Source organism: Athene noctua, chromosome 1 (assembly GCF_965140245.1).
Source record: "Athene noctua chromosome 1, bAthNoc1.hap1.1, whole genome shotgun sequence".
Lineage (NCBI taxonomy): Eukaryota > Metazoa > Chordata > Aves > Strigiformes > Strigidae > Athene > Athene noctua.
In genome coordinates, this window is record NC_134037.1 from 263,919,175 (window position 1) to 263,935,709 (window position 16,535).

Sequence of the window (16,535 nt, forward strand, 5' to 3'; positions counted from 1 at the left end):
ACTTTCAAATATTTGGACACGCAGACCTCGTATAAGTGGAAAGGATAATTCCTACAGAAAACTGAGCGTTAAGAAAGACCCAGTGACTAAAACCTGAGTGCGCCACATGAAGCAAAGCGCTTTATAATATAAAATACCAATCTCATTCCAATCAGTTCAGTGGTGTTAAATCCGCCGGAGGTTGTGGTGGAAGGATGATTTCTTGGATCAATTAAACCAAGTTTGCAGCAAACAACACCAGCACTTGTGCAAAGAGATTATAAAATCTCAAGTGTCTGAGGTTATAGATGTCCACAGATTAATAAATTGGGGTTTCCAGCCTGGAAGAGGCCACATTTGTGAGCTTTTATCTGCCCAGGCTCTGCTGGTTACTCCAACTCTGCTCCCAGTCCAAGAGTTAAACTGGGTTTGCAAAGGAGCAGCTCAGTGTCCTGCATGGGAAAATGGGACACCTCTCCACTGTGGGGCTGAGGCTGATCCTTTTCTGCCTGTGGGGTTAGGAAAAAACAGCTGGATTAGGGCTGGGATTTTACATCTGAGCCCTGCTGACGTCTTACAGGGAACCAGCCAAAATCCCAGATGCAAATGTTTAGAATTCTGCAGAAATTGTTTGCAGAGCTGGGATCTAAACCGGGTGGCTGGAGTCCACTGGTGGTAATTAGCCGCCTTGCTTCTATATACGTTGGGGCTGCTTTCTGAATCCCTGCCCTGCCTTGTACTGCACGTAGGAGTTGCACTGAGAGCTGTCAGCAACTGTGGTGGCACAGATGTCGATGCAGGCTGATTTCAGAAAAGGAAAGCCAAAGGCAAAAGCAGAGGCTGAACTCGTGGTTCCCTTTCCTGTCCTTCAACCACGGGACTTTCCTTCCTGTCCTGAAGAACGAGGGATCTCGTGGGCTGTGCAAATGCAGTGAGAACTATCCTCATTATTCTGCTGATAGACTTCATCCTGGAATTCTTCTATAGCAGCAGAGAAGGGAAATTTCGAGGCATATATTCAACAGAAATGTCAATTTTTATGAATGGGCAGTGCTATAGAGACACACGGGAGAGTAAATTGCGAAAGAGCTGGGTTTCAACATCTGCAGCAATAGCTGGAAAGGGACAGAGAGAACTCCTGCCCTGGGTAAGGAAGAAGAAAGCCAAAGAAAGGGGAAAAAGTACAAGTTTCCCCCATTCTGTTCTTGCAAAACTACCAGCCCACTCCCTTGGGCATAACTGTTTTGGGACAGCATCGCCTGCGATGTGTGAGATGCCTTCAGTCTCGGAAAGTCTTTCAAAAGACGAGAATGGGTTTTTATGAATAACACAGAATGAATAACATTTCCTGGAGGATGTGCTTCGACTTGAAAATCTTCCAGCGGGGGATTAACAGCGCACTCAGAGGCTGCCTGAGCTCAGAGCATTTATGTTGCTGCATAATTGCACAAGATGCACTTCTCGGAGAGTTTCAAGTCTATTAATGCACTTCACTCCTCGGGGACGTGGTGTCAGACAGACTGCGATTTATGGACAGAGGCCATCGTGCTGTTTGTAATTCAGTTAAAAAAAAAAAAAAACAACAAAAAACCACCATAGCTTGCAAGTCATCATCCTTCACAGTCTGGTCCAGATTCCCACCCCTCACTACCTCTGAGCACCAGGTGTTAATTAGGAGAGCTAATGGCATTATATAAAGGCCGGTGGCCAAAACAGGAGTATGCACACAGCAAGAATGCACTGAGGAAACATCTGGTTTTCTATTTTCTCTCTTCTTTTTTTTTTTTTTTTTTTTTTTATGAAACACGTCATACAGCTCAGAGCATCGTGGAAGACAAGGTCTTTCCTTGGTGGAGGATGTCAGCTGGGTGACCACTTCCACCCGCCCTCCCTTCAGCGTTAAATTGCAGAAGGTACTTTGCAACACCTTTGTTGCCTGCATATTCTTTCTGCTGAGGGGTGCTAATTCATGGCATTTGGGATGGCAACAGATTTACTGAAGCTTAATTTATGGGAAACAGCCCCTAAACCATGTCCAGTGTAGGCAGCTTGCTCCACATCTAAAGGCGAGATGCAAGGTCCTGCCATCTCCTGCCATTCCCTAAAGCCCTTCTGTCCATGCAGGCTTACAATTAGGCTTAATTGCTTGTAATGACCTGAGTGCCGATAGCAATGCGATGAGGAGGGGCAGAGTTCCTCCTAAGAAGCATCTTACTGAAAAGTAATTAGTCACTGAGCCAGACTGCACAGCAAGTGCAAGGCGGGCACCGCCGGATGCTTAATAATTGAACGAGTTCCTGCTTCTTGGAAGCGTTTATCATTTGCAGTTGCTATTGAAGTGAAATTTTACAGGAATTTATACAAAGAAATCCTTAGAAGAACTGTGCTGTTATCAGCCCTCAAAGTTATCTAAATTATAATACATTTTGTCTTTACTGGAGTAGGCTAAATAAATTGCTGTGTATGTAAGTGTTGTTACAGCCCTGATAAAGCGCCGCCTTCCTGTTTTCACCAGTATCTTTTTTCTCTTTTTTTTTTTTTTTTTTTAAGATGTTTACTATCACCTATCAGTTGAAATATAATCCCACCAAGCCCAGACCCACTCAAACCTAAAGGGATGAAGAAATGGTAGTCGGTTTCTAGAATGGAAAAGTCCTTGGGAAGGAAAGCCAGACACTTACTCTGTGGGCTAAAGTAATTTAAAAAACCATTTTGACATTACAAAAAATCCATCTGGGAGAATTCCAGTTTAAAATTTGCAGGACTGAGAGACACCGTCCTTTGAGAAATGCATTCCATGAAATAAATGAGATATGAAAAGCCTTGGGGGAAGAAAAGGACTCTGGGGTTTTGCTCTCTGTGATGCCACAGGCTGGATATCACAAGGTTTTAGGGGATAGGGGAGGGCAAATACTGCAGGTGAAAGATTTTAATTTTTTTATCATATCCTCACCAGGAAAACTCAGTAATATCCAAAATAGTCCTGAAATTGCTCTGGCCTAGAGCAGACTTTGTTGGGGAGAAGGAGGCCAGTGGTGATGTGAGAGAGTTGATCTGACGATGAGCATCTCTGCACAAAGCCTCACTGGATTTCATCCATAAATCCTGAATGAGGAGCAGAGGCAGCAAGCAGGGAGCGCAGGGAAGGAGCAGGACCCGGATGAGGATTTAAATCCACGTAGAAATAGGGTTAGTCCTAACATGGGCAGAAAAGAGGGATGAAGATGATGATGGGTCAGTCCACTCTGCATCCCAGATGTATCTTTATGCAAGGAGCGCGGAGGGGAACAGGAAGAGCCTGAAGCCTGGACATGGGTCATACTGTCCCACCAGAGACCCAGCAAAACAATTTCCATAATGAGAATATTAATAGAAAAAGGACTAATGACTTCAGGAAGGGCAGACAGGAGCAAAAGAGGAGCATGATGGTTTCTGCACCATTGCAGAGGGACAGATTTATTCTGAAGTTCAGACCATGCCATGAATTAGACCGGCTGAAAACCCATAGGAGATGGGACAAGAAAATGAACACTGTTGGTGGAGGATTCTTCAGAGCCGTGAAGATCAGGTGGAGGAAGCTTTGCAGGCAACTAACAACATCAATAGCCTGGAGTTCACAGATATGAGGGACTGTCAGTTCAAGGGATGGATAGGAGTGTTGTAAGAGCGTGGTCTGATGCTCTGGTTTCAAGCCAAGAAGGAAACCCAGAGAAGGTGGGAGCTGGGCAAGATTGCTGGGACAATGTTGAAGAGCAGCAGGAGCGGGCAGGGGGGATCCAGCCAGCAAGGACGGCCACCAGAGCTGCAAGGACGGCACCCAGAGCTGCAAGGATGGCCACCAGAGCTGCAAGGACGGCCACCAGAGCTGCAAGGACGGCCACCGGAGCTGCAAGGACGGCCACCAGAGCTGCAAGGATGCCACCAGAGCTGCAAGGACGGCCACCAGAGCTGCAAGGATGCCACCAGAGCTGCAAGGACGGCCACCAGAGCTGCAAGGATGGCCACCAGAGCTGCAAGGACGGCCACCAGAGCTGCAAGGACGGCCACCAGAGCTGCAAGGACGGCACCCAGAGCTGCAAGGATGGCCACCAGAGCTGCAAGGATGCCACCAGAGCTGCAAGGACAGCCACCAGAGCTGCAAGGATGCCACCAGAGCTGCAAGGATGGCCGCCAGAGCTGCAAGGATGGCACCCGGAGCTGCAAGGACGGCCACCGGAGCTGCAAGGACGGCCACCAGAGCTGCAAGGATGCAACCAGAGCTGCAAGGACGGCCACCAGAGCTGCAAGGATGCCACCAGAGCTGCAAGGACAGCCACCAGAGCTGCAAGGATGCCACCAGAGCTGCAAGGATGGCACCCGGAGCTGCAAGGACGGCCACCGGAGCTGCAAGGACGGCCACCAGAGCTGCAAGGACGGCCGCCAGAGCTGCAAGGATGGCCACCAGAGCTGCAAGGACGGCCACCAGAGCTGCAAGGATGGCACCCAGAGCTGCAAGGACGGCCACCGGAGCTGCAAGGACGGCCACCAGAGCTGCAAGGACGGCCACCAGCACAGGGAAAGGAGGAAGTCCAGGGAGGAACTGATCTTCTGCTCCATGGTGGCGTTGCCAGCCAACACTGCTTAATGGCTTTTTCACATCACTGTTCACCAGAATGTCAACTGCAGCTGTGAGCAAAGTAGACACCTACAGTGGAGGGGAATGGACAGCCAAAAAGGGTGAAAGAGGAGTTCTGGGAGTGATTAGATCATCTCAGTATTTTAAAATTGCCTGGGCCTTATTTTGGAGGACTTAAGGACAGGGTTATTTCCAGTGCTGACTTTGGAAAGTCACAGTAAGAGGCTGTAAACCTGAAAGAGAGCAGAGAGAAAACAGCTGAGAAAACAGGCAGGAGCCACGCTAAGCCTCACCATGCTGGCTGAACGCAGAGATAAGCCAAGCTTAGAGCCAACTATTGCTGACAGCTGAGGAAGGTCAGCATGGGCAGTGCCATGGTGACATTCAACAAGCTCCGAAGTCCTCTTAGTCAGAGCCTCTGCCTAAGCAGGATGACACAAAATAGCCTCAAAGTATTAAATTTTAACTTTTTTGGTTTTTTTCTTGATTTCCAAGTGATGATCAGGTCTCGCAGCAAAGCTGATCACATCACTGATCTCTGCTTTACACCAAGAGAGTCTCCGACAAGCAGGACACTTGGCCACCTCTCCAAAGGGCCGAGCTCAGCTGTGGCAACATCAGTAAAATACCTCCCAGACACAACGGCACCTTCTCATTTAGGCCAGACTAGCTGGATTTGCTAAATAGGAGAGGAAAATGTCCACATCCAAGCAATCATCCTGCTTGTGATGAACTCTCACAGGCTTAAGGAGCAATTAAGAAGTGGACACCCACATCCTGGTGGCCAGCAGCCCACCTCGTCCATGAGATGGTCCAACAGTGGCCCCAAGAGTATAATCATTTACAACCCGACGTTTCCCTGAGTCAGGACGGTCATTAACTATTTAGCAACCCTGAATTTCTCTTCCACTGACATCTCAGGTCCTTCCTGGAGCTTGTGTCAGCTTTATCTCGTAGTGTCGCCTGGGAGGGAGTTTTACAACAGGGTAGATGAGACTCCACATGAAGAGCCACCTCCTCTTTCTTTGATGCACCCGCTGGTGGCTCCATGGGAGTCACAGGGCAAATTGGGGCATTTAGGTTGCCCAGAGAGGTGGTAGATGCCCCATCCCTGGAAAAAATCATGGACAGAGCTCTCACCAGCCTGATCCAGTTGAAGATGGCCCTGCCCATGGCAGGGAGGTTGGACTAGATGGGTCCCTTCCAACCCAACCCCCCCTGTGACTGTAACATGAGGTTTGCAGGGCCCTGACCAGCCCACATCTCATGGTGGGCCTTCACCTGACCAAGGGGAGATTTCTACCTCCAGGTAGCTCCTCTGGGCTCAACAGGGAAAAGAAAAAAAAAAGGATGTTCTAAGGATGTGATGCCATCACCCATGTGGGTGACAGTCCCGTTTGGAGGGGGAGGCTGGGTCGGTGGCCACAAAGGTTTTTCCAGCTAATTCTTCCAGGGTCTGCACCAGGAGTCCAGAACTGATGCTACAAACCCTGGTGAGCATTTATCTAAGTCCCTGGGCTAGGCATGGCTGTGCTGATATGATCCCAGATCCCTTCTTATCTCACAGCACTGTACTAGGGAGTGTTAAAAACGTGTCCATCAGTCATAAATCTGCCCGCGGGTGGAAACTTGAATGCTGTATCCAGACAGTGGGTTTGCTTGTAGCTGATGGACACTGCAAGGAGGCACAAGGGACTCTCCCCAAATGCCAGTTACTTGGGCGATATACACCCCAAAATAACTATGTGGGGGCTCTTTATCTGCTGGAAAGCTGGTGGGAACATGCAGAGCCATCAGCTGGTGGTTCGCACCGCAGCTCGGGGTGGAGATGGACAATGGATGGATGATGTATGGATGGATGGATGATGGACGGACGGATGGACGGATGACCTCTCTCCTGTCACTGGCAGAGAGAGGAGGGGTCTGGCGGGTCCTGGGGACACTGGGCCCCGCCAGGCCCGGGGAGCTGTGTGCCGGTGTGCCGGGGGGTGGCAGTGTTAGAGCAGGGAAGGAGGACGCTCCCTCCATGCAAGTCCCGGAGTCGGGACGCCCAGCCCCGAGCATCCTCACGCCGCAGCTTTCCAGAGAGTCCAGGGGCTAGGGATGGATTTTATTTCTGTGCCTATCTCTGGGCAAAGAGAGGAAATGTAAGAAATTTTAAAAAAATAATTTAACTGACGTTTTTTAGCTAAGCAAAAGGAAAAACCAAACAGCAGTTCTGGGTTCCTGCTACTCACAGTTTTGTGTGAGCTGGGATTGCACCCACCCACACCTTGAGTGGCTCCTAGACACATCTCAGCTTCCCTCCAGCCTCAGTTTCCCCATCTGCAAAGTCAGGGCTCTTCAGACAACTTGCCCAATGCATCGAGTCACAGCCACCCGCCTCTCAATCCCCTGCACAGAAAACCCCCCAGCCCTGCCTATAAATTTGGGGCTGCTCACTTGAAGGGCATCCTGGAGGCTGTGGGGTACGAGCTGCATGGGACCAGCTGAGCTTTGGGGAATTGCTGGGTCCTTTACCCCCTTTTAACAGGATGGCACATGCCTGGTGCACAGAAAAAAAACAAGCACAGCAGCGGGGGAAGGAAGGTGTCACCCTCATCCTGCCCCAACACCCCTCTCTGTTCTTGTTTGTGCAGCTTGAGCTATGGGGGTGATTTACACAGAATTCACGTGCTGAAGGGAAATATATTTTTATGGCATCAAAGGCTGATTGGCTCTGGCTGCGTCGCTCACCTTGCTCATAGCATATCCATTTATTAATCTTCCCTTATCCAGCTATTTTATTAATTATCAGTTGTGCAGGCTTGGTGAAATTGCATAGCTGAAGAGGGACATTCAGCGTTTTAGACACACAAAGGGAAATGAGCATCTGCCTCCCCAGAACTTCTGAAACTCTAAATCAATGGTGTGGTCAATAATCTTTTAAACTGGGGCAAGCTGGGTTCGTTATTCCAAAAGCATTAATTTGGTCCTATGGAGGATCTCTCGAGGAAGGACTAGGGTGAGGGGGATGGAGAGAAGGTGAACGCAGATCTGACATCTGAACCCCCCAACAGTAGGACCAGGGGATGCTCACCAAAACCAGTAAGGGAATGGTTTAAAACAGGAAAGTCCTGGTTTTATGCAGCAGACAGAGCTTCCTGGGGATTTGCAGCCCATGAGCTTGGAGAGATGCAGAAAACCAGGTCAAGTTGATGGGCACAAGACACAAGGTCTGTGAACAGGCGGCGAAGGGCCAGTGTGACAGTTTTGGCTGCTGGGGCGGCGTGAAGGCAGTGGAGCCCAGGAAGGGGCTCTCCCCGCCAGCATCCCCACTGCAGAGGGCAGACGGGGTGAGCTGGGCCATGGTCTGACACGCCTGGGCATCAGCTGTGCTCTTATGGTCTTGGCCAAACACTGCTAATTTATTTTTATGCAGACATGTTTGTTTTTGTTTTCTTTTTTAATGAAATAAAGAGAAAGTTATTTCAGATGGCATAAATGTAAGAAAATTTTACATAAATGATTTCTTCACTGGGTCTTTTCTCTTTAAATCTAGTATATATATGAAAATAAAAGTATTTTCCAGCAAGTTATAATTAGGAGAATGAAAGCCCTTGCACTGCTCTGGGATATCCGCAGGGATCAGCCGTGTTCATGAGTTTACTTATGGGAGAAGAAAGTGGCTCCAGGATGATGCTCCACAGATGCAGCGCAGCCCAAAGTGTAACCTCTCCCTGAAGACCAAGTGACTCAGAGCTTCTTAACAGGTCAGGGCTGGGGAAAAATAAATAAATAAATAAGTTTAAAAGAGTTTAAGACTTTTAAAACTCTTACTGCATGCTCCCTAGGACCCACGCAATCTGAGACTCGGGCTCCCCAAGGTTTCATCACACTCCAGCACCGGCCGTGCAAACCGTGATGTCACCGTCCCTGGATATTAATTATTCTGAAAAACATTTCTGAAGCCCCAAAGATCTCCAAGTCACCGAGAGACCAATTTGCGCTGTTTTTACTGGCGTTGCCACCCGAGTGGAAGAATTAGTGTTTTGAAACAAATGTGTTTGGAAATACAACTTCTCTCGAATGTTTGCGGGGAGGATTTTTAACACGAGGACCCAGGAGCTCTGCTGCCAGGGGCAGCACGTCCACTCGGATGCAATCGGAACCTGAAGTGGGAAATTGCTCCAGAAGTTGTACGTTAGAAAACGCAGTGAAACGAGCAGAGTCGTTACCTGCCCTGTTTGTGCTGAGTGTGATCATGGCTTAGCGCTGACATTACGTGCCCTCGTGTCCATGAGCAGGGCCAGATCCTGCCTCCTGCATGGGGAAAAGGAGACACATGCCCTTGGGCTTCTTGCACCAAGAGGTGCTCCAAGAAGTGACAGCAGAAACCAGATAGCAGAGATGAGCCTGCGAGGGGGGACGGGGTAGGAGTGTTGATTTGAAAATCAGCAATTTTTGAAAATTTGGAAAAAAAAAATATTTGCAGATTTGCAGACGGAGGGAAGGTGAGGGTGGGATATGGGGGGGGTTTGGGCTCCAGGAGTGGGGAGGAAGCCCATAGGGAGCACCAGTGAGACTCACTCAATGGCAGACAGAGAAGAAGTGATTCATGAGGTGGAAGAGCAGGGTGTGGCAGCAGGAGAGGGCAGCTCTGACAAGTCTGAGGGCAGATGGAGGGAGGGAGAAGAAAAGGAGATAAAAAGAAATATCTTATGGGTTGTAAGCAATGAACTGAGCTGAACTAGCATGGGGCTTGGCTCTTCTGCCATCCCAGTGGGTGATCCCAGCTAGGAAACTCCCCGGGGGAAGGACTTGGCCTTCAAGAGGCACCATGGTCTCATTCGGGAAGGTCTGGTTGGCTTCTGACAGCTCTGCTGTCCTGTCCCACACCTGGCCAGATGTGCTGGGGGGGGATGGCACGGGGACGCTGCTGTTCCGTGCAACCATAGCACAGGGAAGGGATTTGTCCCCTGCCCAAACACTGGCACGGGTTGGTCAGAGAGGTTGTGGAGTCTCCCTCTGTGGAGATATTCAAACCCAACTGGCTAGGGGCCTGGGGAACCTGCTGCAGGTGATCCAGATGATCTCAAGAGGTGCCTTCCGACCTCCACAGCTCTGTGATTCAGTCATTTATCTGACATTTAGCAGCCTCCTTTGCTGACATCTACTACTCACACTTGAGCAAGTCCCCGTGGTTTCATGTGTAGCATTTTCACGGTGCGACTTCTCCAGCTATCCCAGACACCTGCTTCCGAAGGAGATGAGCTTCCCCAGAGGAGCATCTCACCCACCATGGCCCAGAACAGGAACAGGGACCTCAGATCTGCTGAGGGTGTGAGCGCTTGTGCTGACCTCTCCATCTTCCCCCCACCATGGCCCCATCCCACCTGGGACAGACACCGTGGTGGTGACAGCACCAGGCTCCTACAGCGCTGCACTCCTGGGAGGAGGTATCTCAGATACCACCAGTGGGGTGCTCAAGACCATACAACGTTCAAGTCTAGCAGACTGTTGTGAACCAACTGACACCTTGAGAATCTTGTCCCCAGGGATGACATTTTAAGCCAGAGAGGTCAGTCCTGAGTGTGTGGATGTTTCACAGGATTGGGCAGTTTAATAAAATTACCATCCTGAAGGAGGGGTGGTTGTCCTCTAACACATTTTCCCACCACTTTTGTTGAGAATGAGCAGAAGGTAGATAACGCCAGGATCATCTATAGTTGGTGTATCTGAAACTACCTGTAGTTAAAAATTAAATTATAAGAGACAAGATCACAGCTCGAATGGTTTATGATCATCAATGAATTCCTCCTTCATGCCGTGGAAGAGATGTTTTATCACCTGTTCTAGAAGAATATTAGAACTAAATGTTCAGGTGACCAAAGGCAGGGGAGATTTTTCTCACCCATACTCTGAGCTCGGGAAGCCATAGTTATGTGGGGTTTTCTGCTTGGAAACGTAGCTGGTGTCCCCTGTTAGTCCCTGGAGAAAGATGTGGACTGCAGGGTAACACCCACAGCAGAAATGTGGTGGAGAAGGTGTGAATCCCACACCAAAACCTCGACAAATGGTGTGAGCGCTTGGGAGGCTGTCAAGGACACTAAGTTCACGCAGGTGGGGCTTTGCACGGCTTCACCATATCACTGGTTTTGGCTGTGACGGCTTTTGGTCCAGACGTGACTGGAGACTGGCAGGGGGTGAGATATTCATGAAAATATACTGAGGAATCAAGGACACATGTAAATCACCCAGTACAGTAAAAGTTTATTTCAAAGATTCTGTTTAAAAACTATCATCTGATCCAAGCTGGCATGAATCCGTCTCACGCTTCACACGTCAGACCAAACTGGGATCCATCTTGGTGTCCTCAGAATCCCCAGAAGATCTCAACCTCTTCCCAAGCCCCCAGTGATGCTCTGCTGACCCCATCTTCCCCACTCTGAGGATTCAGCCCCAGACATCGGACCCAAGGATCTGGTACATAAACCTCACTTATATCCTGGCTTGATGTCTCCTCCCAGGGATCACCCTGGGCAAAAATGACTATGGGGACACAGTCCAGGAGCACCCACCAGATCCCACCACCTGGCAGAGCTCTCCAGCTTTCATTTATCAAAGATAGGGCTGCAGTTTGGAGGAATAATTGGGTTGGAGCAATGGAAGTGAGACCAGTCTGAGGTTTTGTTATGTATCTAGATGCTCCCGAGATGCAGGTGGGTGCATCATTCATGAATTGCTAATATTTTAATCAAATCTGTATTTTTCTGTATGGTGCCCAAGGATGCATCCTGCGCCACAGAAGCCCGAGTGCCTCAGAACCTATTTACACAGGAGAGGATTTAAGCCTTTCTAATTGCCATCCAACAGCTTTCACTGAAGCTGCTTAGGGGAGAGTGAAGACATTTATGTGGGCATCTGGAGAGAGAGGACACTTGTCTGGGAGGACATTTGGAGAGGAGTTTAATTTAGCAGCCATGAATTGTCCCTCTAAAGGAACGTCTCCCTCCATCGACTATAGAGCCAGGTGGCAATGTCTTCTCATGCCGCATGCCTGGGTTTCCCAGTCCACACAGCTCTCAAGGGCTGCCATTTCCCCCTGGCCTCAGCCACACTTGACAAAGCCTCCAAAAGAAGGAGCTGTGAGGTTTAGAGGCGATGGCCTCGGGGATGGAGAAGGGCCAGGAGATAGGCTGCTCACAGAGCAGGGGTGGCCGAAGTAGTCACCTCGTTGTCCGTGTAAAGGGGTTGTATGTTGGCCACCACACCCAGACATACCTGATCATGGTGTGCATGGAGCAGTCCTGAGCTCCTGTCCGAGGTGGAATTAAGAGGCCAGCCTGCGGGGCTGGCACCCAGGCAGACTCCCAAGCAGGCAGATGTATTGCCCAGCCCAGTCCCACGCACACTGGCTTTGTGAGTGCCCGCTCCTCCTGCACCAGCTGAGCCGTGCACCGGGCTGGGCCTGAAAATCCTGGAGAAAGGAGATGGAGCCGAACAGGCACAGGCCGGGATCTTCTGTGGTTGGATTTGCATTTGGGCTGTGCCCATGTTTGGAAGAGCTGCTGCTGATCCTACCTGGGAGCTGCTCCTCTGCCTTGGCTGTGCGCTACACCTTCGGTCTATGCCTTGGGTGGCGTAGAGGGGAAGGTGGAGAACTTTACGCCCTCCAGATCACGAGCCAGGCTTTGGAAAGAAAATGCCAAAGGAAGGGCCAATATTGAACCATGGGAAGCTCCTCTAGATGTGGGAAGAAAAGCCTGCTCTTCCTCTCATGTTTCTCCACCAGCCTCAACACAACAGCCCACTCCCATCACATGATAAACTTTGTGTAGTGAAAACTCTTCCTTCGCTGCCCTTAACTATGCAAATCTGCTGTATGCTCTCCATCTGCTGCGAACTGCCGTGTGCAGCTGGGGGATTCAAAACTGTTGAGATGCTCTGTTGGGAAAGGAGCCTGGTGAGGGACCTGGAGCACAGGTCTGCTGGGGAGCGGCTGGGGGAACTGGGGGGGTTCAGTCTGGAGCAGAGGAGGCTGAGGGGAGACCTCCTGGCCCTCTGCAACTCCCTGCCAGGAGGGGGCAGAGAGGGGGGATGAGTCTCTGGAGCCAAGGCCCCAGCGCCAGGCCCCGAGGGAATGGCCTCAAGCTGCCCAGGGCAGGGTCAGGCTGGCTCTGAGGAAGGATTTCTGTGCAGAAGGGGCTGTTGGGCGTTGGAATGGGCTGCCCAGGGCAGGGGGGAGTCCCCGGGATCCCTGGGGGGGTTGAAGAGTCGGGCTGAGCCAGCGCTGAGGGATCTGGGGGAGTTGGGAAGGGTCACTGTTAGGTTAATTATTGGACTAGGGGATCTTCAAGGGCTTTTCCAACCTAGACGATTCTGTGAAAATGTGTGGGTCTCCCAGCTCAAGGCGAGAGGTCATCTCTGGGGAGCATCTCCGGGTGGGGAGCAGGGCAGCACATTCAAATATGCTCCATAATGGTAGTGGCTTTGCCCGTTGATTTATTGCAGGAGTTGTGCACTTCCCACCAAGGATAAAATTAAGGAAGGAAAAGACCTTGTTATAACTTCAAAACGCAAGTGAGTTATTGTTGGTACTGTTCTGTTAATATGATCATATTTTTCAGAGTAATTAAGTGTTTCATTTTGATTTACTTTTTTCTCACGGGGTCCAGGATGGAAAAATGTGATTGTAATACATGTCAACAGGCTCCAAAGAACGAGAATTTGATCTATGTCTGAAAACAACTTCCAATCAATGCTAATTTAAGGACATTTCATGCCAGCAATTTTAATTCAATACAATAAATTATCTTGGGGGTTTTAATAGTGTGTCATTGTTTATACAAATTACATCCTTGAAGCTTACCCCTTGGGAAAAAATAATAACAAGAAAGAGAAATGGAGAAAGGTAGATTAGACGAGAGGTAGAGAGTAAACAAAATATCAATTGTATTTAAATCTCAGGGCGGCAGAAAATCTATTTATTTGTAATATTAAATAGATTTCCCCTATATGGTTATGGAGATGACTTTCTGGGTGAAAGGTAAAACTCTTGGAAAATTACCAGAGATTTAATAATGTTAGGAAATTGCATGAGGCCAACCATTAATCTCAACTACTTGAGGACAAGCACAAAACATTTCCAAGGGAGCTTTATTTCCCCTCTTTTAAATTGGGGTAAGGAAACCAAGAAAAGGCATGAAAACTTAATTAAGCTTAATTTCTCCTTCTTTTTTTTAGCATAAACCTAATCAAAACAAGGGTGGTTTTCTTCTGAACATTGTCTGAGTTTTGATTTACCCGGTGTTAGAGAAAAGAGATAAATTCCAAAGGAATTGGTGCCTATGAAAGTGCTTGAATAGAAGATGCTGGAAGTTTCCAAAACGCTGCTTTATTTTGCTGCAGCGTATTCCATAGGGTTCGGGCAGAACAGTCCTTTCCAATCTGCATTAAATCTTTATGAGCAACAAAGGAAGTCTTTCTGTTGAGAGGGAAGAAAATCTTTGTCACTCAGGAATCTTAAAAGCTCATAATGTAAAATAAATGGAAAAGTATGGCACACGCTTTCTTACCCTTCCTGGATAAATCCAGAAAGTATCACAAGTTTATATGAATAATGCAACTGTGGAGCTACATTATGTAAAATATCTGTAAGGGCTGTAAGCTGTCATACATTGTGTCCCGCTCCGTCTGAGCTGAAGTCCCTGACAGATACTTATCCCTACTTTTTTATTAGAGTGTCTTTGAACCTCACGAATCTCTAAAACATTTCTTACTATGGTAAAAGACATGATGCTGATCTGCATTAGAAAAAAAACAAACAAACAAAAAAAACCAAACCCAAACAAAAACCCCACTGTGAAAATTCCTTTGCTTTTATGTACCAAAAACCAACCTGGAAGCTAACAGGAATTCTGAATTTTCATCTGAATTTCAGTAACAGCAGCAGGAATCGGCTGCGTGCTGCAGTGACCGTGGGAAACGCAGTGGGACGCAAGTAGCCAACCAGAGGTAACATGGGCATGAAAAACAGTGATGAGAATGACTTTGGGTAGCAAAGATCATAATAAACTAGCAAAAGCGAGATGGATGACTGAGTCCTGCTGAGCTAATTCCCTGAATTCCCTTAGAGAGGAGAAGTGGGTGTTTCTGTAACGCTGCTCATCTCCTCCTCGGCGCAGAATGGGGCAAAGGGGCTGCATCCACCCAAATGTCCCTTTTCCCCACAGAAAAGGGACCCGGGAGGACCAGTGCAGATAGAGGGGGGAGCTCTGCATGGCGAGCACCCAAAGCTAGGTGAGAAGAATCCTTGCTCTTCGCACCCAAAGCTGAAAGACACATCATCCACAGAGAACCCAAATCATCTTAATTGTGGATTAGAGACAAGAGGGGCTGAGCTGTGCCTTGCAACGTGCTCGGCTCTGCAAGATTTCACCCAACGTGTGTTTTCCTTGCAGAACCTCTGCAAAGCTCCTTAGAGAAACGTCTCCCTGCACAGCAGCCTGTTTCCTGACACCCTCTTCATCCTTGCAGGCGTTCTGACCAGCCCCACCATGGAGAGCTGCAGCGGCAACGATTCCTCAAAAGTCTTTTTCCTGGTGGGCTTTCCAGCTCTCCAGGATTTCCAGACCCCTCTCTTCATTGTGTTCTTGCTATTCTACCTGCTGATCCTGGCCGGTAATGCCGTTATCATCACCGTGGGCGTGGCTGACCATACGCTTCACAAACCCACGTGCTTTTTCCTGATTAAGCTCTCTGCGTTAGACGTGCTACTCACAACCACCACCATCCCCAAAATGCTGCTGATGCTCCTGGCCAATGCTAAAACCATCTCGTTTTGGGGCTGTTTTCTGCAGATGTACAGTTTTCATGGGCCAAGATGACAAGAAGAGTGAACATCCAGCTGGCAGCGAGCGCCTGGATCACCACGCTGCTAATTCCCGTGCCCGCCATCACGCAGACCTCTTGGCAAGCTTACAGGGACACAACCAGGGGTTGGCAGTGGTACAAGCCACATGCTCGGACTTCAGTGCCCATTTCCAGACCTTCTCGGGGTTCTCCATCGCCATGACAGTGTCGGTTGTCCCTCTGTTGCTTGTCACCCTCTCGTACGTACACATCGTCCTCTCCGTACTGAAGATCAACTCCAAAGAAGGACACGTGAAAGCTTTTTCAACACGTACTTCCCATCTGCTTGTGGAGGGCACTTACTACTCCTCCACTGCTGCGGCGTACACGTCCTACAGAGTGAACATCCCCGTTGATGTCCATATCATGAGTAACGTTGTCTTCTCTATTTTGACGCCCTTGTTAAACCCCATCATTTACACTTTACGGAAAAAGGAAGTAAAATCTGCTGTTAAAAAGTCTATTTTTTCTGAAAATCTTTCCCCTTTCTAAAAAATTTTATTTGTTTAGGTAAAATTCACAGCAGTGTGGAAGCCTCATGGCGTTTATGTCAGTCATCTGGTTAATTAAGACATCATCACCTTTGGAGTTCTGTTTGGTTCCCCTGAACTGCGGTACATCCTATGCTAGTGCATTTCAGCCCGTCCCTGTGAAGGTTTTAGCAGACTTTCTGTAATATTTATAATTTTCTGCTCTGGTTTCTATCCTTCAGTGACTAAATCACTGATGTCACTAAATCACTGATGTGACTGATTCACTGATGCACTAAATAAAGCTGTGAATGCACTAAATAAAGCTGAAAATGCACTAAATAAAGCTGAACTGGAGCAGTACCACATTTCTTTACACTTTCCCCTCCACGTTGCACTGTGGAGGATGCATTAATTTCATTCCTCCATTAAAGAGTTTCAGGGGTGGTGGCAGTTATTCTCCCTACAAACGACAGTGGTGTCTCTGGACTGTTACTCCTGGGTGAGGAAACTACAAAATCACTTTACAGGATTGCAGAACCGTGGGAAACATTAAGGATAAATTTAAAATGCAGCAT

General features: G+C 48.6%; 1 protein-coding gene across 1 annotated transcript; it reads left to right on the top strand.

Annotated features, from left to right (window-relative positions):
• The first annotated feature begins 15,132 nt into the window (after window positions 1–15,132).
• On the top strand, window positions 15,133–15,979 carry OR2AT4 (olfactory receptor family 2 subfamily AT member 4). The gene is given in 3 exon segments (XM_074901631.1): window positions 15,133–15,454; window positions 15,457–15,564; window positions 15,567–15,979. Coding segments are annotated over 3 exon segments (843 nt in total).
• The last annotated feature ends 556 nt before the right edge of the window (window positions 15,980–16,535 follow it).